Source organism: Dioscorea cayenensis, chromosome 17, assembly GCF_009730915.1.
Source record: "Dioscorea cayenensis subsp. rotundata cultivar TDr96_F1 chromosome 17, TDr96_F1_v2_PseudoChromosome.rev07_lg8_w22 25.fasta, whole genome shotgun sequence".
Lineage (NCBI taxonomy): Eukaryota > Viridiplantae > Streptophyta > Magnoliopsida > Dioscoreales > Dioscoreaceae > Dioscorea > Dioscorea cayenensis.
The window spans coordinates 22,168,845-22,190,224 of NC_052487.1; the positions used below are offsets into that span (position 1 = coordinate 22,168,845).

Consider the following 21,380-nt stretch of genomic DNA (forward strand, 5'->3'; position numbering starts at 1 on the left):
CATATACATATATATATATTATATTTAGTACAGTAAAGTATCAAATTCAAAATTTAAAAATTATATATATATATACACACGATGGAGATGGGCCGTGACCGTTGCTTGATTATCACAAGCCGTTGTTGGATCGTGGAATGAATCCTTAATATAAATTATACATTTGGGCTGTTGCTTACTATCGAATTGTATCGCGGCCCATTACTAAAGGACGTTGGATCGTATAGTTATTACAGCCCACGCAGTCCGCGAGGCCCTATATATAAGCGTTGTTAAGCTCCTTCCTGTACTTTCTTCACTCCATTTCCATAGATTCAAGAAAAAGAAAACCCCGCCTTCTTCTCTAGGGTTTAGTATTCTCCTCTCCGCTTCATTCATTCCAGCTCTGGCGCTAGGGTTACTCAGAGCCCCAAGGAGAGAGCTCGATGGTTTCGCCGCAGCAGTTCCTCGCTATCATCGAAGCGGCCCTTCTAGGCCCCTCACCTCCGAGCCCAGCGCAGCGGATCGAGCTCTTGCACGCCGTCCGTTCCTCCCTCCCAATGCTCCAGAACCTCCTTGTCTATCCGGTTGTCGTCTCTTTCTTCTTGTTTCCTTTTTCTTGCATTTCCTTTATTCTTTCTATTGTAATTTATGATTTTGCTGCAGGGCCCGAAGGCATCTGATCGTGCTCAGGTTCAGTCCATGGAAGTCAGGCTTCCGGATTCTCCTCCTATTTCTCTTGACAACATGGATGTTCAGATAGTAAAATTCTTGTTCCTTTATTATTATTATTATTATTATTATTAAATTTTTTTTTTGGGTGAAAATTTCTTTCTTTCTTTTTTTTTTTTAAAGTTAATTTTATGTCTTCTGGAATTCATCCCTTTAATGTTCTTGAATTTTGACCTCTGATAGTATTTTGTTGACAATTACATCTTGAATTTTGATGACATGGACATTCGGATGGTAAGATTCTGGTTTTTTGTAATGAGATTGCCTTTTAATTGGACTGTATGTTTTGTTGAATCACATTAAACTTGGAGAATTTTGATGACATGGACATTCAGGTGGTAAGATTCTTGTTCCTTTTTTTGGGTGAAAATTTTCTCTTTTATGTTGATTGCATGTCTTCTTGAATTTATCCCATTAATTTTTCCGAATTCATCCCATTAAACCTAATATTTTTTACCTCATGATTTCTATATAATTGCGTTTATGTGGTGACTTTTTGATTTTAAGGCTCTGAAGCTGAGTGATGAACTCAATCTCAATGAAGTCGAATGCGTTCAGTTGCTTGTTTCTGCTAATAAAGAGGTATGTTTCTTTATCTCTTTTTTTATTTTTGGGGGTGAAATCAGTGGTTTTGGGAGATTGTGTTTTCATCTCGTTAATGTGTTTGCTGTTTCATAGTGGGTTCTCTTGGGCCGAGAACCTTTGGAGATTTTTCGGCTTGCTGCTGGACTATGGTATGCTGAGAGAAGAGATTTGATAACCTCTCTTTACACTCTCCTACGGGTAATATGCCTGATCTTGTGTGATCACCAAATCATTTCTTTATAGGTCTTATTCCCAAGGGTTTTAATATGACTGAAGTTTTTGTTACTCGAATCTTGTTTACAGGCGGTTGTTCTGGACCAGGGTCTAGAGACTGATCTTTTGTCAGATGTTCAGAAGTACCTTGAGGAACTATTTAATTCTGGACTTAGACAGCGCCTACTTCTTCTCATAAAGGTAGGAGCTTTTCCAATGAACTTTTGTGGTTTATCTTCACATTTGGTTGTTTCCGTCATGAGGCCTTGAGGCACTAACAATTATAGCACTTTTTGTTGGATTCAATGTAACTCTCACTCGTGGAGCAATTAAGCCTTTTGTTCCATAGATGTCTGTCATTTTGCAGAACATATTGTGATGGATGCCATGGGCCTTTATTTTAGTAGGACCTTAATTTTGAGTTTCTAAATCACTTCTCTTTGATTTAGGAACTTAATAGGGAAGAACCCTCCGGTTGGGGTGGCCCAAATTGTGAACGCTATATGCTTGATTTCAGAGGGGCTATTGTCCATCGTCAAGATGTTGTTTCCCGTGAAAGATTAACTCTCAGTCATTGCCTCGTTCTATCTGTACTTATTACCCGGATCGGTAAGTAGCACTTCTCATTGAATTTTCACATATGATATTCTTTTGGCCAACTATCATATTTGTGCACGCTCTCCAAGATGGGGAAACTGTTATTTATTTATTTTTTTTAAAATTTGAGATTGTTGTCCAGGATGATACATTCTTCCTGTTTTTATATTCTTTGGTTCTATATGCTTGTATTCTTGCAAATAGAGTTCTAGCTTATGTTCAGCAGGCGTAAATGAACGAATGCTACCACTTCTTTGTTTAAGGTTGCATATGTCATTTAGAAGTAACTTATCATGTGAACTGCACAGTGGATGCCCCATTTATCGCAAAAGCACACACATTCACCTTTTAATTGTTTATTGGGTATTGGTTTCTAGTTCCTGCACCAGATTGATACTGTAACCACTATTTCATTTTTGTTAAAGTAATATAAATAACTTAATACAGCCTAAGTTAGGCGTGTTGCTAAAACAGACTTTGTGGTTTCCCTTTTTCACTTTTTCCTTTTTGGGTAGAAGATCATGAGTTCAAGATACTCACGATCTCCTTAGATCTAGCTGTTAAGATTTTGATATCCATGCTTTTTTAAGACATGTCACAGTGTTTGATTCAAAATGTTTTTGTCCAATGGCTTTTAGATCTTGGTACGGGAAGCTGTCTTTAGACAGTAGCTTGGTTTGATGGATCAGATTTCCAGGCTGAGACCTACTGCCTTAAATTTATGCTTCATAATACCCAATTTCTGGGGCCTTGTATACATGATCATGCATGCCGGCATAATTTTGGTGCCAATATATATTTGCAGGCTCAAAAGATGTAAAAGATGTTTTCGCAATTCTGAAGGATTGTGCAGCTGAACTTAATAATGGTGGTGACACAGTAATGCAGTTTCAGGTTTGAGCATTCCTTTAATTTACAGACTTACAGTTTATCTTATATGCTTCCTGATACAGTAGTCATACTTGTCTTTGGGTAATGTATTTATACAGGCCGATAAGTAACTCTTGCCATTAAGTCTTATCTTCATACATGATTCAAATTTCTGGTATTCTACTTTTTCGCAGATAATATTCAGCCTTGTATTTACTCTTGTTATCGCCTTTACATCGGACGCTTTGAGTGTGGTCACTGATAAAGCTTCTGTACTGTCTAACGATGCTTCCTTCAGACATGAATTCCACGAAATAGTATGTTTGGTGGATTCATTTCGTTTTAGTTCTCTGTTTTATTACTTTTATGTTGTTGACATGAATTCACTTTTCCGCTTTCTATTGTGACTATGATTACTTTATTTAGGTTATGGCTACTGGGACTAATCCAAACGTGGAGGGGTTTGTTGATGTTATAAGACTTGCATGGACTGTGCATCTTATATTGACTCAAGATTGTGGTTTTGTAAAGGAGAGCACTTCTTCCTCAGGGGAGTTGGCAAATATCTATTCATGCCTTGAACTTGCCTGCTCCAACAATGTTTTTCAATTTTTACTCACCAGAATTCTTTGGACTGCTGCTTACCAGGTCTATCTGTTGACTGTGAAAGTTTATGCCACTGCATAAACGGGGATGTTTCACTATGATCTTGTTATGTTTATTGTAGTTTTTTTTTGTTCATATCAACACTTTTGGTTGTTGTCTTTCTCTTGACGTTCTTCTTTATTTACCTTATCCTTCTGGTGTCAAGTGAATATTTTCCTGCACTCACTTTTTGTTCTGCTTTTGATGGAGCTCTATTTGGTATAAAATTAACTGTTGTTCTTTATCAGCTAATGCTACTTCATTCATGCATCTCTTCGTCCTGTAACTTTATTTCATATTATGTGATGCAGAATGAGGATGAGGATATGTCGTACATGTATAATGGGTACTTGCATAAGCTGATGATGTGCTTTCTTTCTCACCCAATTACCAAAGACAAGGTCAATTTGCACCATGTTACTTATGCTGTGGTTCTTCTATATAGCATGTCAGTGTCAATAGGAACCAAATGGGCTACGTGGCAAAATATTTTATTATTGAGCTTTTATGGAATGAATATTTTAGAATAAAATGCAGTAGTGTATGTCTTCAACTTTTGAAAAGGTGGTCAATTGAACATTTTGAAACTTGGTTCTTCTTTAGTTTCAGGATTACCAAGGTGCAATCAAGTTTCTCCTATAATTGATTGGTTCATCCTTAGTCTATTTTATCTAGAATATCATTCAGTTTCTGCCTCATGTAATGTCTCACCAAGCACCAACCTTCTCCTTCATATTCTTTGTACAATCAATTTGCACTGGTTGGTCATTATTGACCTTGTAGGTTGCCTTTGTTGCTAATTGTTTTCAATGTTGCACAGTGATTGACACTGATAATCAACCAACTTCTTGTGATAGACATAGGGAAAAAAATCTTCATCTACTGTTTAAATTCCAGCAAATCCATCATACCCTGGTTGACAAGCTAGGGATTCATGTTGAAATTGGTATAGGTATTTTTTCTTAATGATGATTTCATTTACTTGAACCATTTTCTCAATAGGTGAAAGAAATGAAAGAGAAAGCTATGAATGTCCTTAGCCCATACATCTTGGTGGGACCAGATGACTTCAGGGATGACAATGGTTTTGGTTCACAGCAGCATGCTCAGATGAATAATCAGCCTTTTGTTTCTCTTTTGGAACTTGTTAGTGAAATTTATCAGGTCAGTTTATTCTCTTCTCTCTTTCCAGTTTTATTTTTTTCTCATCTAGTACTATTATTAATCTGGGACACTTGGAGAATCATTGTTGAACTTTTATGAGGGTAAAAATGAAATCTTTGACTTGATAGTCTACTTTTTAGGTTGTTCATTGAGTGCTATATGCATCACTTGTACCTTGTTGTAACAGTGGATAATTTAACAACCATAATGGTCGGTTATTGCTAGGGCAGTGAGTTTATCTTTTTCTTTTTTGCATTGCATAGCATTTGCATCCCATGGTTTTATCATAATTTATCGATTAAATTGAAAGTTTGCAACTAGTATACTTGTATTATCTTGAATTTCCCAAATGGTGGATTGCCCGGAGTAGCCTGACTATGCTATGGGCCTATGGCTACAATTTGCATTGTACTTAACTTGTATTATATTTAATTCACATATTCCTTTAATTGTATTCTGAGAGCTTCTTCTTCTGCAACAAACAATAGAAAGAACCTGAACTATTGTCCGGCAATGAAGATTTGTGGGCATTTATCAAGTTTGCCGGAGAGGATCATACTAGCATACAAACTCTTGTGGCTTTCCTGAGGATGCTTGGTACATTGGTAAGTGAAAAGCTTAATCATGCTTTAGATATGATTTTTGTTGTCAACTTGCTTGTTGATTATATTAGTTCTTTCAGGCTTCTAACGAGGAAGGTGCTTCGAAAGTTTTCGAGTTGCTTCAGAGTAAAATGTTCCGCACTGTTGGCTGGAGTACCTTGTTTGAGTGTTTATCTATCTATGAGGAGAGATTCAAGCTGTCGCTCCAAGCTTCTGGAAGCTTGTTGCCTGATTTTCAGGAGGGAGATGCACAAGCACTTGTTGCCTACTTGAATGTTCTTCAAAAGGTTTGTGGTCATACTTGTTTCATGTGGAAATGCAACTTTTTCTTTCTTTATGGTGTTGTATTACATTATGCTTCCATGCTAAGTTTCTTGCTTGTACATACCCTATATATAATTTTTCTAATGATTTTTTTCATATGATATATTATGTTGATATCCAATATCATTCTTGCTCTCTAATAGGAAAGGAAATGTCTGCAATTCTTATGTTATAAACATTAGGAAAAAATAGTGAATGACCGAGAGAAATATGCTGCAGTCACCTGTGAGGAATTCTACTCAGGATTTCTAGCATTATATGCCAAGCATATTTTATTCAGTTATGTATTTTATGTATGTCACTTGCTACACTCATGTGATACCATTAAAATCATAAGGTTTGTGATAATTGTTTGATACCCATCTCTAACTTAGAAAACATGCTTCAATTGTTTTACTTGCATGAGTCAATCAGAAAGGATTTGCTTCACAAGAGCCTCTTGACTAGCAGCTCAATTCTCCAATCCTGCTTGCCCTGCATTCTGAAGCTATTTGTGTTTTGTTTCTTAACCTTATCTACGCGTACATGTGAAGAATGAATTTACTCTTTCTCTTTGATACAGATGGTATGAATAAAATAATGGCCAAGTTCTGTTGAATTATGGAAGATTCAATTATTTCTTAGATCATTGGATCAGCTGGTTACATAACCCTAGAACAGTCCACAAACAATATGAAATATTGTTTCATAAGCTTTGGCTCTTTTCTTGTTAACATTCTTGAACCATCTCTGCTTATATTTGTTTCATAAGCTTTGGTTCCTTCTAGTTCCTGTATAGCAGGTTGTTCTTTAATTGCTTTCATATCAAACTCATCTTGGCTCGACCAGCTTTTGTTATAACTTGACTTACATCTGTGCCCTTTTCCAAATTCCCACACTTCTCTTGATTGTAAGTTCTGAATTTGCATGATTGCAAGTTTCATGGGTCTGCCTGGCTTGTATAATTTGCTGTTGCAACTAATAGTGTATTCTGTTTTTTGTATGAATTTATGCTTGATTTTGTTACATTTTGGTGACTAATTTGAACATGGAGATTTGATTTGTAGGTTGTAGAAAACGGAAATCCTATTGAAAGGAAGAAGTGGTTTCCGGATATTGAACCTCTATTCAAGCTTCTTGGTTATGAAAATGTGCCTCCATATTTGAAGGTTAGTTGTTAAGTGTAGGGATGACTGCTAATTATTTAGGTTGTGCAAAGTGCATATGACAGTTAATTTTCAGGGTGCACTACGAAATGCTATTGCTACTTTCATCCGAGTGTCTCCTGTACTTAAAGATGCAATCTGGAGCTATCTTGAACAATATGATTTACCAGTGGTTATTGGCCCTTCTCTTGGGAATGGTGCCCAACTTATATCTTCACAGGTATGAGGTACGGTTTACATGCTGTGATGCATTGTTCTTCTAGGTTGATAATGTATTGTAACTCTTGATGGAAGAAGCTGTGCAAGATCGTGCTTCCAAGCAAACATGTAAATAATTGCAAATAGATTTTTGCGATGGCCGTTTCTATCATTTTACTTATGTACCACTAATGGTTAATCCACTGTTTGTTTTTCTTTCTAATCTTGGAATCTGTTTATATCTAACTTTATATGTGGCAAATGATGCGTTGATATCAAAAACAGGTACTGGTTCTATTTGTTTTATTATCTTTAGGCCTTGCAGTGCTATCTGCTGGTGAGTTGATATTTTTTGGGAGTGAACTGGAACAAAAAAGCTGGTTGACTGCTTTAGAGTTTTCCTTAGAGAACCAGATTTAATTACTATACAAAGTATTAATTATTGAATTTGATTATTATTTTAGTTTATACTGATGGCATAGCTGTGGCCTGTATATCAGACAATCTTCAATGGCTTTATTTATTATTTATTTTTATTAATGTTTATCAATATTCCTTGCATCTACTTATAATAAAAGTTTGCTTATGTCATAGGTTTATGACATGAGATTTGAATTAAATGAAGTTGAAGCAAGGAAGGAAAGATATCCATCTACTATATCCTTTCTCAATTTGTTAAATGCTCTTATTGCTGAAGAAAGGGATGTGAGCGATAGAGGTCGTAGGTAATAATGACCTAGCCTTTTTTTTATTTCATTATTTTTTTCACTTATCTTGCTGATTTTGTTGAGATTACCATCTAAGTTTCTTGTTACTTTGTCTTCAACTTCTGGCAGGTTTTTGGGGATCTTTAGGTTTGTCTATGATCATGTATTTGGGCCTTTTCCTCAGAGAGCATATGCAGATCCATGCGAGAAGTGGCAATTAGTTATCTCTTGCCTCCAGCACTTCAAGATGTGAGCTTTTCCTTTGTATTAGTTTAGAAAAAATAGTATTTTGTGTTATTTCCTTGCTCAGTAAAGGTCAGATACATACATCACATGCCATGCCCACATCACATCAATACATCTCGTATGCTTTGTGAGACTTTTAGGTCTGAGTTCTATAGAATAGTAGAATATGAATCTTCAACTAATGCTGCTGCATCTGTAGGGTTCTGAGCATCTATGATATCAATGAGGAAGACATTGGTAACTCTGTTGGTCTATCCCAATTGGGTTCTGCAGTTCATGCTTCATCTGACATCCAACTTCCTGTAGTTGAACTGATGAAAGTAAGCGCTTAATCTGTTTTCTATCATTGTAGACTGGTGCTTCCTTCCTGATGATGCATGTCGCTTCATAAATACTTTTACAGGATTTTATGAGTGGTAAAATTGTGTTCATGAACATTATGAGCATCCTTCAACTGGGGGTGAATGCGATCATCAATGACCGGACTAGTCAAACATACGGGCAGCATTTAGAAAAAGCTGTTCTACTATCTTTGGAAATTATACTTTTGGTATTGGAGAGGGACTTATTTCTTGCTGATTCATGGCGCCCATTGTACCAGGTTCTTATCATCAGCAATTATTTGTTTTCTAGTTCTTATTCTGTGTTTTTAGTCATCCTCCTTTTGAATATTGCCAGCCATTGGATGTTATCCTATCTCAAGACCCGAACCAAATTGTTGCACTGTTGGAGTATGTGAGATACAGTTTTCTACCACAAATCCAGCTGTGTTCAATAAGAATCACAAATATCCTTAGGTATTTTACAAATTTCTTGTGATCACTGTTCAGGGCATTCAAATGATTAGTATGATTGTTTGCTAGTATAAAAGTCAATCTGCTCCTGTGAAGGAAGTCATTCTTACATGAGATTTCTTTTGTTGCAGTTCTAGAATTGCTGGACTTGTGCAGTTGTTACTGAAATCAAATGCAGCAAATGTCCTTATTGCAGATTTTGCCTCATGTCTTGAGTTACGTTTTGAGGAGTGCCAGGTCATAGAGAATACAAAAGAGGATCCTGGTGTTCTAATATTGCAGGTTATCCAAATAGTAAATTTTCTCTCTTAATATATTCTTTAATATTTACTTGCATTCTGTTTGCTTTTCAGCTCTTGATTGATAATATTAGTCGTCCTGCACCAAATATTACACATTTGCTGCTCAAATTTGAAGTAAATGGTCCGGTAGAAAGGACTGTGTTGCAACCAAAAGTTCATTACAGGTTATTCTAGTTCAAATGTTGAGGATTTTTATACTTGTCACTATTGGATGATCTCTTCTCAATATTTTCTGCAGTTGCTTGAAGGTTATCCTTGATAATTTGGAAAGGCTATCGAAACCAGATATAAATGCCTTACTATATGAGTTTAGTTTCCAGGTTAGCAGAGTATCATAAGCTTCAGTACTGTGGTCTGAGTTTGGTTAGGAATGATGATAATGATCAGTTTTATTTTTGTCGCATGCAGCTTCTTTACGAATTATGTTTGGAACCATTGACCTCTGTTCCTATAATGGATCTTTTGAGTACAAAGAAGTACCAATTTTTTTCAGAGGTGCATCCTCATTTCCTTTTCTAGGTATTATTTTGGTGTCATCTCCTACCAATGTCTTATTCTGATGCGTTGTGGTCCCATTTATATCTGTACTTCAGCACTTGGAGACAATTGGAGTTGCTCCACTGCCTAAAAGGACTAACAATCAGGCTCTTCGTATCAGTACTCTGCATCAGGTTTGCAAAGACCAGTTTGAATTTTGTTACAATGATTTGTTGTACATGATGGTTCTCCTTCGTGACTCCTTAATTATATAACCGATTTTTCTTAATCCCACTGGTCACTGTCGTTATTATAATCATACAAGCAGTTGCTCTATTATTGTTTCTTTTTCTTGCATAAATAAGGTGTATCTCTGTCTGATTATCTCAGAAATCGTTTTCTTTGCTCTTTGCTGTGCATCATGTTTTCAGTATGCATATATATTTTGATAGCTAGCATTAGCTGTATGTTATTTTGCTCTCTCTATATACATATAAACCCAGAGACACATATATATGTGAAAAATGGTGATATCTTTGCCTTGAAATATGTGAACTTTATCTGCTTGAAGTTGTGTAATGACACATTTGGTGTTGATCCGTCCGATGCAATGATACACTTGGCGGTAACTGTTGTGCTGGTGGATAAAGCTCTTGATTTTTTTTTTTAATTTTTTATAATTTGAAAATTTGAAGTAGGCAGTCATAGCATCAAGTTATACTCTAACGTGTGATGGTAATAGATTTGAGGGATTATTGAAGAGTTTATGGAGCCAATCTGTCATATTTCACACAGTTCATGCACTCATAAATGAATAATTTTGGCAATTTATTTCTTTTTGTTGCATTAACAGTTTGTCTTTGAACTCAAAGTGTCATTGGGTGATTCATTACCTAAATGTTTTTGCTCCTCTACCATTGTGCAGAGGGCGTGGTTGCTAAAACTTATAGCGTTGGAATTGCACTTAGGTGATGTGGCAACAACCACCCATCAGGGAACATGCATAGCCATTCTTTCTCATCTTTTTGCTCAGTGCAATATTGGTATTTCTGGAGATTCAAATGTGTCTCAATTCTTTGAATCTGATGCTGGTTATGTTGGGGCGAGAACTATGAATAAATGCAAGGTATTCTTGTCTTCTTTCTGAGTTTGTGTTGATAATGACATTTTCTATTTTTAGGTTTCTTTATTTCTTTTCCATTCTTTGAATTAGGGTTTGCTCCTAATTTACTTATTTTAGCATGAGTTGCAAGTGTTTTCTTTTCTCTTTTGATTCTGTCATCTTTTACAAGCAGGGATGTTCTCTTGACATGGATCTGCTTTCTCATTATTATTATTATTTTTCCCTTCAGGTGCTTGAATTGCTTGAGGTTGTCCAATTTAAATCTCCTGATGTTACGTTAAAGTTTCCTCAGCCGATGTTGAAGTTTAAATATGAACCCCAGGTAAATTTGTTATTCCAAGTGGTTTGATTGTGTTTTTTCAAGCTCTTTTGCTAATGTTCAGTCTCTTTCTCCAAGGTGGAAGATCTACTTAAAAATCCAGCAACATCCGACATTGGTGGTATCTATTATTATTCTGAGCGTGGTGACCGACTGATTGACCTGGATGCTTTCCATGAAAAACTTTGGCAGGTTTTATGTTATTTGTTTTCATTATGTAATATTGTTATATCTTCTGATTGCATAGATAATATATATATACACATGTACTGATACCCACTTGTTTATTTCTATGGTTTATTCAGATCTGTAATGTTCTCAATCCGCAACTGGTCTCCTTTAATGAGGTTGAGAAGGGTGAATTAAGAGAATCCATCCAGCAGTTGTTGAGATGGGGGTGGAGATACAACAAGAATCTTGAAGAACAAGCAGCCCAACTTCATATGCTAACTGGTTGGACTCAGATTGTGGAGGTAGGTAGCCTTTTCCTAATTATATGTGTGTATTGTTTATTTTATCTGCAGATTGAATTTCCAGGACACAAGCTGGTTTGATTGAGATGCTTCTTTGATGTCTCAGATCTCCATATCTAGAAGAATGTCACTTCTTGAAAATCGTTCTCAAATATTGTTTGAGTGAGTGAAAAATTTTGCTTTCATTTGATATAAGCCTTTTTAATAAAATCAACGCTCATAATAGGAAAGCCTGGCAGGTTGCTAGATGCATCGCTTAGTGCTGCAGCTTCGCCTGATTGTTCTTTGAAAATGGCCTTGATATTCAGCCATGTAAGTATCAATTTGTTATTTTTTACTTTTTACACATTGTAACATGTTTAAAAATACTTGCTTTCCATCTGGACTTCTTTAAGGCGGGACTCACATGCATGGCTAAGCTGCAAGATGAAAGATTTTTATGCCCAGGAGGCCTGGATTCTGACAATGTGACATGCCTAGATATTTTATTAGCGAAGCAGCTATCAAATGGAGCTTGCCATTCTATATTATTTAAGCTTATAATGTGTGTTCTAAGGAATGAATCATCTGAAGTACTACGAAGGCGGTATAGTAATCTACTCTTTAATAATTTATAAGCTCACACATGCATTCTCTGGATTTAGTTTTAAGGCGTTCTAAAATTGGAGTATTTTTTTCGTGCAGCCAATATGCATTACTTTTAAATTATTTTCAGTATTGCCGTAGCATTCTTGATCCAGATGTGCCTGCATCAATATTGCACTTCATGATTCATGAAGAACAAGATGGAGATGATGACTTGAGTCTTCGCAAGGTTCTTATCTCACTTTCTATTTTGTAAAGAATAGCTCATGGGAAGCTGGGTATATGTTTCTACAAGTTTTTTTTTTCCTTTGAGAATTGTTTTCCTCGTCTCAAATTCACAGATTGATAGAGAACATGCTGAACTGTCAAGGGCAAATTTTTCGTTGTTGAGGAAAGAGGCTCACATGCTATTTGATGTGGTTGGTTTCTCGTCATTCTTTATTATCTTGAACTTGGATATAGTCTTCTTACTTCTTCCATTGAAGTGTTATTTTCTTTAATTTTCGGTTCTTAAATTCTTAATCTAAATATAGTGGTTTTGATGAGTACTTGAAGTAATTCTGACGAGTTAGCATCAATTATGATGGTTCTTTAAATTGCCTCAACTGCTTTAAGTTCAATTGGAAATGTTCAGTCTAATGGTTGTTCATATGAGTTTTATAAGTTTGCATATTAAGGTTTTCCAGTTTCTATTTTATAACACATTGAATTCTTTGAAATTTGATGATTTTAGGAGAATATAATAGTGGAAAACGTGGTTGCATGTTGATATTTTAATCTCTGCCCCTTTATGAACCTTTAGGTGACAAAGGATGCATTGCAAGGCTGTGAAGTTGGACGGGCAATATCATTTTATGTTTTAGATGCATTTGTCAGTATTGATCAAGATAAGTTCTTCCTGAGCCAGCTTCAGAGTAGAGGAATTCTCAGATCGTGCTTAATAGATATCTGTAATTTTTCTCGTAAGGTTTGTCTTCTGTTGAAGCTTCATTTTTTCTGAACTCGTTCTCACTTTTTTAGTGTAGCAATAATATAACGCTCATATAAAGATGATGTTGTGCATTCTGAGCTTTCTTATTGCTAATGAATTCGTTCTCTATTTTGATTATCTTCAATCAAAGAGAATGGTACTTTTATTCTTATAGAATTCTGTTAGATCATGTTATGCTCATGATGGGTTGTTAAGCCTGAGTTATCCTAGGAAGGCTCTTCTTTGCATTGAAAAGACTACCACCTGTTTTGTCTATCTTTTTTCTGTTTGGAAGATCAGATTTTTTTTATCTGAAATCTAATGACAGCTGTGGCACCATTTCTCATAATTTCCTTGACTATAATTTTCAATCATTAATGATCCCTGTACATTATATCCTTTTTTTTTTCCTGATATAGTTAAGCTTGGATGAAATGCATGAATATCCTTTACTACAATTTTTCAATCGTTAATGGGCCCTGTACATTATATCCTTTTTTCCCCCTGATATAGCTAAGCTTGGATGAAATGCATGAATAATATTTATGCTCTAAATTTTCAATCATTAGTGTTTGCTTGTTTAGCTACATCAGCATAAACATATCTACTTTTATGCATGCTCTAAGTGCTGCTTTGCTGCTACTTGGAACTGACCTTGTCATTCCTGGAAAATCAGTTGTTTTGGGGTTTTTAGTAGATACCAAGTTTTGAGAAAGATGATTTTCATGTTTTTTTTTAAATTTATTATTTTTTTTTTATCAATCATATCGAAGGCTGTTTGTGTTTTAGTCCATGTTTATTTATCCTGATTTCAGAGCTCTGGCTCATCAGCTTGGTGCGTCTCTTGAATGGTTTTATGTCTTTCTGTGGTCTACTGTTCTTTACTGTTCTTTTGTGTTTTGCATCACGTGATTTGTAAAATCTGTTGGAAGTTTTTGGTATATCTACCTCATTTTCCATATTCATCCAGGATGGCTGGTGTTCTGTACAATCATTCCAGAGATTGAGCACTTTAGAAGCTGAGCTAGGATTGATGTTAAGAATAAGCCACAAGTATGGAAAAGTTGGTGCTCAGATTCTGCTATCAATGGGTGTATTAGAACATCTGGCATCATGCAGGGCTGTTGACATGCAAATAAAGGTAATATCTATCTTTCCGATTTCACTGTTTGATTTGGTATGTGGCCTTTTGCACTCATTTCATTAGGGACTTTCAAGCGAGGTGGCAATCAAGTTGGGAGAGATCCAATCGGAATTGACAAGCAGCAGTTGCTTGTGGCTCCAATATTGAGAGTGGTCTCAAGCTTAACATCATTGGTGGATTCATCTGATTTATTAGAGGTATTCTTCTATTTTTACATTGTAATTCCACTTTCTCTTAGTTCTGCCCTGTTGCATGTTTTTAAGTTATTGCTAATTTTTCTTCTCTTGTGGTTGCCGAAAACTACAACCAATCTCTCACATACCATTTCTCATTTCTGCACTTTGTGTGTTTAGCTAGGGTCTTATTATTCATTTGAAAGCATCTGCAAAATTCTGACACCAAGATAAACCGACTTTTTTTTTTTAAAAGATTTTGGAATATTTGAAAAGACAACCAATGCTTCCTCTCTCTCTCTTTGTCTCTTCACTTGTCTCAGTATAATGTATAAATGTCCTATAAGAGCAATTTCTACTCTGGCTAGACATTATTTCTTAATGAGGTTCATTGGTAAAATCGTTTAGTGGTTTTAGACCAATTACAAACTGGAAGTGTTTTTCTTAATTTACCATTCCCGTCATTTTTTTTTGGGGGGAATGAGCTCCCTATTTTATTAATAACAAAAGAAAGTTTACAGAGTCTTAGAATACAAACCAATGCCCAAAAGGCAAGAAAAACAGAACAAGAAATACATAATGGAAATACAAGCAAAGAAACAGAAAAACAAACTAAAGAAAAAACAATTAAAAAGAAAAGCCAGCAAGCTGGAAGCATCGCATGACCCAACGAGGAAGGTCCTTGCCATGGTGAAAAGGAGTAATAACATGCAGAACCCGACCATGAACCGCCAGACTAGAGGCTGGACGAAGCCAATCCATAGGAATGTGATGAATTCGAGGAGCACCCGCGAAGTTGATCGAGTTACGAACGATTTGAGTCCACCGGTTCACTCTCCAGTCCCTGTGATCTTGATTGCTATGAAGAATTTAGAAAACACTAGGCAAGGTAGTGAAAATGTGGTGAAGGGAAGAATGATGAGTGAGCACAGCCCGGATGGAGACATGAAGAGCGTTTAGTCCAGTTACGGTACAAGAACTAGCAACAAAAGGGCCACATCCTGCAATGGAAACTTGAAAGTTAGCATTAGTAACAAAAAACCCAACCCCGCAGACCTCAGAATCATGGCTTCCAGTTATGGAGTAGAAAAGGAAAGGCCCGTCTGCATTGGAAAAGTTGTTAAGCAGAAGACGCCTTCCAAATTGTTGCGCATTAGACCTGGAGAATTCAGCAACCTGGGCAAAAGCTTTATGTACTATGGAAGAATAGCTAGGCACAGCTTTTTCTGAAAATAACATCACATCTTTGTTTCCAAATGAACCATGCTGTAGCAGCAATGATAGATTTGGTGTACAAATTAAAATTATAATCTGTGAGCCATAAACCTGCAGTAAAACCATTCAAGAATGAAATATTTATGCCCAGCTTTAAACCAACCTCCCTCCAAACCATTCCCGTCATTGTGCTTTGTTGATGAGCCAAGCTTGAATGAGCTCAAGCTTTGCTTGAATTAATTGTTGCCTAGCTCTCTGGTATGGCTAGAATGAGAAGAGCTTGAGTCAGCCAGCTCGAATTTGACTTGCCAGTGGGATTTGAACCCAGCATCTTTTCATTACATTGGCAAGTGTTAGCCACCGCAGCTGACTTCTAATGTATTTATAGTAAAATGAATAGTATGCAATTTCATTTAGTTTATGATATGCACTATACTGAATTATTTTGAGCTGAGCTTGAATGGGCCAAGCTATCATTGAGCTTGGCTCTAATTTGTAGTTTAAACTACAAAATTAAGTTTCACTTGGCTTGTTTATTAGATGATTGAGCTGAACCTGGTTAGGTCGTGAATTGCCTGTTTTGTTTCCACCCCAAATTGGGCTTGCAAAATTTCTGAATTGTCACCTAATTCCTTCCAATGAGAGAATCAAAAGGATACTAATATAACAAGAACGACAAGCTAATAGAACCATTTGTTGTCATAAAAAAATCAAGTCGCTGTGTTAAACGGTCACAAGAATGTTTCTGACCCTTTTCCCTTCAATTGCAAATGTTGTAAAGAAAAACTCGTTAATTTCTTGAGTTCCGATGAGACACAATTGAGAATGTCTTTTAAAATTTAGTGGTTTATTGTTTCATTATCAAGTACTTCAAAGTTCAGATTTCTGGTGTTTGTATTTATCTTATGCTATCAATCTCTGTATTGAGGGTTTTCAATTCATATCTTATGTTTCTTGTAGGTTAAGAATAAAATCGTTCGTGATATTATTGATTTTGTCAAGAGACACCAGTCACTCTTTGATCAAATTATAAGAGAGGATTTATCAAGATCTGATACAAAACATTTGGAATGCGTCAGTCTTGTGGTTTCTATACTCTGCAAGGTATCTGAAATAGCAGTCTGTGTAGTACAATGCTTATTATGGTTTTGTTTATAGACAGCTGTATGGTTTCAGCTGTATGGTTTTACTTCTTCATACTGAATGCTTACTGTTTGTAGGTTTGGCCATATGAAGAAAATGATGAGTATGGCTTTGTTCAAGAGCTATTTGGTATGATGAAGTTTCTCTTTTGTCTAGATTTTGAGGCGTCCTGGTTAGTCCAACCATCAGAGTCCCGAGAGGTATGAATCATATTTATTTTTGGAGCTTTTGCTTAAAGAAATGAATTTTCACTGTGTGAATGTTTCTATACTTAGTAATCCATTTCAATATCAGCAGAACCGGAAGAGCTCTGAATTGATCATCTTTCAGCTTTGCTTTAGCTTGAGCTCTTACCTTTACTTTTTGATCACAAAAAAGGGCCTGAGGTTGCAGGTCAGTTAAAACTGCTACAGTCTGAAAGATTTTCTTTTAACAATGCATTTGCATACTACTAAGGATTTTATTAACAAATATTGATTTATCTAGAATTCTAGATACCTGCAAGGAATACGATATAATTGTTGAAACAACATGCGTTGTTTGTAGTATAGTTCGGGGTTCCCTTTCTTTGTCAAGATTATTGTATATTGCGGCTATGTGAGCACTTAAAAGTGGGTGTTGTATCTGTTCTCCAAGAACTTGTTCTTCCATGTTCTCTCTCTAGCAAGTCATTTGATTTTGGGCTATTGTTTGTTTTGGCTCCTAAAGTAAGAAAAGAAATTTTTGTTTTAGCGCTTGGATTTTATAAATTTGTTCATTTTGGTCTCTCTGTGTAATGTTTCAGCTGATGTGATCGGATATGTGGCTAATTTGCTTGAGTTCACTATGGGTGGAGGTGCTAAAATGAACATATTTGTGTAATATATTGGTCAAAATGCACATTTCTTTTCGTTGAGGGGTCAAAACAATGGACTAAGCATTAGGGGTTGCCAGTGGCTTTAGCCCATTCTTTATTGCAAAATTTTCTTATTAAGAAGCACAATACTTGGGCCTTTCTGCGTGTGCCATTTGCCATAATAATTGCAGGGAAATACCAGGGGTATTCCAAACAATTTTGTTGAACCTTTTGCATTTAGTTATCTTCTTTATGTTCTATTTAAGTTTTATAATCATGTATAAGAGAATTGGATGGGGTTCTGGAGTGACAATTTAATTATATTACGTTTCATTGCTTATTGACGCCATTTTTAGTCCCTTGTATACTTTATTTCTATGAGTTCTTATTTCTCCTTTTATTGTCTAGGAGGGATCACACTTGCTTTTTAGTACAAGTGGCTACAGGTTTTGCTATGACTTTTTACCATCGTCCAACCATTACGGAAGCCTTTTCCTCTGTTCAATACACGATACCATTATTGATTTATTTCACCTCCTTAACTAAAATTTATTTGATGGTTGGCATTCTCATAATTTAAATATAATCATGTATTTAATGCCTGAGCGCCGTTATTCTTCTACATGTTTTGGTTTTTTTTTCTCATCAACACTTTTTTTAAAGCAGATTATGGAAAGTTCTGGTGAACTTGGTGTATCTGGAAGTCAGCAGCAACCGACATTATTCTTACTTACCAGCCTTCTTAATTCAGTGAATGTTGCTCTGGAAAAAGCTGGGGAAGAGAGATTTATGTTGCTTAATAAGGTAAGAAGGATTAAAAGTAACTTTGCCATTTTTCTGAAATTTCAAGCTGTGGTTGTGAGATCTATGGTAGTAGCCCATAATTATGCCAAACAGACCCAGATCTGGTGCAACGTAACAGTAAATTTAATTAGTTAAATTTTTCGCAAAGAAATATAGAATTTGTTAATTTAGTAAAATTTTTGATATATACATGGGAATGGCTGATCATTATTTTTATGTGGTATTTGAGAAAATTCTTAACATAAAATTTCTATGGTTATGCAGCTTATCTCTACTGGTTTTTCTATATCCTATTGTATTTATCTATTATTTGTTTTGTCCTAGATTCAAAATATCAATGAACTGTCAAGGCAGGAAGTTGACGAAATCATCAGTATATGCATGAGACAAGATTGTATCACTCCATCTGACAACATTCGAAAAAGGTTGGGGTTTACTTTCATGTTTGTTTGCTTTGACAATCTAAATGAGCATTTAAATTTGTCTCCTAATGTTTTGCGGTAGGAAGTTTATGTGAGCAAACAAGATGTCTAGGATGGCTTTGGGAAAAATTATTTTTTAAAAGAAGGCAAAGAAAAAGAAAAAAAAACAAGATGCCTGGAATGCTAATTTTACAAGTAACTTAAGATGTCTAGGATGGCTTCGGGAAAAATTATTGAAAAAAAGAAGGCAAAGAAAAAGGAAAAGGAAACAAGATGCCTGGAATGCTAATTTCACAAGTAACTAAAGATTTCTAGTCCCAGGCTCTAAATTTATGTAAATTTTGGTAACTGCACTTATGTTAAGATTTCATGTTGCAGGAGGTACATTGCAATGGTAGAAATATGCCAAATTGCTGGGAACAGTAATCAACTAATTATGCTATTGCTTCAGCTTGCAGAACTTGTTCTTAATATCCTCCTTATTCATTTGCAGGATAAGTATAGTCTCTTTTCTTTTTATTTGTTCATATTTTATATTTTTATAAAGTATTATATCCCAGTGTTATACAAGTTTTCCTTGTGTCCTTCCATTTCTTCTGACCATTGTGTTGGTGATGATGCAAATGACAGCAAAACTGGTGCTAATGAAGATCTGTCCTTGTTGTGCGGGAGATTACTGCCAATATTAGAGAGGCTGGAACAATTAAGGGAGGTATGGAATTTGCTAAACCTAAGTAATCCCATCTCTAACATGTATCTGAAGTTTGGAGGCTTACAAAATTTCTAACTTGAAGACAAACTATATTTTTTAAAATTCTGCCTGATCTTTTTATTTTTATAGTGCCATTTTTTAAGGAAGTGTTGTGTATTTGAGTGGTTGAACCTGCTGGGACAGAAATAAAATCTTAGACAGTTGGGTTGAACACTCATGAACCCCAAGTTAAAGAAATGTAAACAGCTGTGGGAGAAACATAATAAAAAAAAAATAAACAATTTGAAAATGCTTGCTTCTTGTGTTTATACATAGAAAAATAAAAGTTGACCCTAGAGTAATAAAGGCTGAGTAGTTTCTGGAGGCATGGATAAAATAGTTTTTCCTGAGCTCTATTATTATGAGTTCTTGATGCTAACAGGAAAATTTTTGAAAAAAGAAATGTGGGGGATTTCTTTTGTTCAATTGGAAAGTCTACGAGGACTTTTATATTATTTATAGTTTTCTTATTTTATTCTGTTTTAGCATAAATGTTATAGAAAATCCGCATTTTCTTATTTTACTGTTGAATATATGCTTGTGAATGTGAGTCATGCATATTGCATTGCTTCGGGCGAGGAATTATGGGATATTATATATGTATATATATATATATATATATATATATATATTGTGGAAGTAGGGGCTGAATACTTTGTTATTTGTTATGCACTCTCTTGCACAGGACAAAATGGGACATGGGTTGAATCTGTTGCACAGAGCGGTGGCTGTGCTGAAAGAAGTGTCAATCAGGAATATGGCACCTTAGATAAAACATAAAAGCTTTTTTGTGTGATGCCTTAAATTGACGCGCCAGAAGTTACAAGAAGAAACATTGTATATGTATTTCTCTATATGACCCATTGTGTCCTAGTTGGAATATTTTGGACATTTGTCCCGGTAGCTTACAATGCGCAAGCAGTGATTAATTTAAAAATTTTGACTTAATTCGATTTATCCTATATAATTCAGTTCTTCAGTATATTTGCGTTTCTACAGGGGTAAATATTAAAGTAACAAACAAATTTAAGGACAGTGCCTTTATTGGTTCGTAAGTTAGTTTGAATGAGCTGGACTGGACTCCTCAAGCCCTCGGCTCCTTATTTCACAGTATACATCTATGGCCGCTAGCTGTTGCTTCAAGTTTTTTTCTTATGCCATTTTTTCTCCCGGGTAAAAAATGGTAGTTAAGAAAATTACGTTTAAGTCCTTATAATTTTGTTTTGGAAAGAACATGTATTTATAATTTCTACTGGTTATAGAGTTATAAATGAGAATTTTACTTTAAGAAAAAGTCAGCTTGTTCTCCCTTTACCTTATTATATTATTTTTAAAAAATGGATAAAATCTCAATCACAAAATTATATTTAAGTTTTATAGGAGATTTAATAGATTTATTTTTGTCATGAAAAATTGTAAGTTTTTTATAATTTATAATTTTTTCAGAATTATATATGGAAAGTCTCTATTCAAAAAAATTGAAGTGTTTTTTTTTTTTACTAAAGTATTTGAAAATTGCTTAAATTTATAAAATTGCAACTAGTCTTTAAGAATTTTTTTTTTAAGTATTTATAATTTCTACATCTTTTGGGGTTATAAATGAAATTTTTTTCATTCAAAAAGCTAGTTTTTTTCTCTGTAATATAGCCTTTAAAAATTACCTAAAACTTAATACAAAATTAGAATTAAACCCCTGTAACTGTTTTATTTTTATTTCAAAAAAAAAATGAGAATTATGTAAATTATAATTTTCTGGGGTTATATTTGAAAATCTTCATTCAAAAAAGTTGAAGTTTTCCTTTACTATTATTGTATTTGAAAATTGGTCAAATCTAGAGCACAA

At 35.0% G+C, this 21,380-nt stretch overlaps 1 protein-coding gene across 2 annotated transcripts; it reads left to right on the forward strand.

Annotated features, from left to right (window-relative positions):
• The first annotated feature begins 58 nt into the window (after positions 1–58).
• LOC120280305 (nuclear pore complex protein NUP205) lies at positions 59–20,519 on the forward strand. Of its 2 annotated transcripts, XM_039287090.1 has the most exons (45): positions 59–566; positions 646–741; positions 1,219–1,293; positions 1,390–1,494; positions 1,600–1,710; positions 1,959–2,118; positions 2,912–3,000; positions 3,171–3,293; positions 3,403–3,624; positions 3,933–4,022; positions 4,624–4,785; positions 5,274–5,390; positions 5,468–5,674; positions 6,758–6,859; positions 6,933–7,076; positions 7,649–7,779; positions 7,891–8,010; positions 8,207–8,327; positions 8,411–8,608; positions 8,686–8,804; positions 8,933–9,083; positions 9,155–9,267; positions 9,342–9,423; positions 9,512–9,598; positions 9,697–9,774; positions 10,506–10,706; positions 10,933–11,025; positions 11,101–11,214; positions 11,328–11,495; positions 11,602–11,657; positions 11,735–11,807; positions 11,891–12,081; positions 12,180–12,309; positions 12,422–12,499; positions 12,883–13,047; positions 14,021–14,191; positions 14,269–14,391; positions 16,543–16,686; positions 16,803–16,925; positions 17,023–17,118; positions 18,227–18,364; positions 18,689–18,789; positions 19,165–19,284; positions 19,417–19,498; positions 20,223–20,519. In XM_039287090.1, exons 1-45 carry the CDS (start codon positions 426–428, stop codon positions 20,304–20,306), a joined length of 5,595 nt encoding a protein of 1,864 aa, XP_039143024.1. In that variant the 5' UTR covers positions 59–425; the 3' UTR covers positions 20,307–20,519. The 2 variants fall into 2 exon arrangements, 1 of the variants encoding a protein (XP_039143024.1); XR_005542305.1 differs by lacking the exons at positions 16,803–16,925; positions 17,023–17,118; positions 18,227–18,364; ... (2 more) ...; positions 19,417–19,498; positions 20,223–20,519 and having other exon boundaries at positions 14,258–14,391; positions 16,543–16,678.
• The last annotated feature ends 861 nt before the right edge of the window (positions 20,520–21,380 follow it).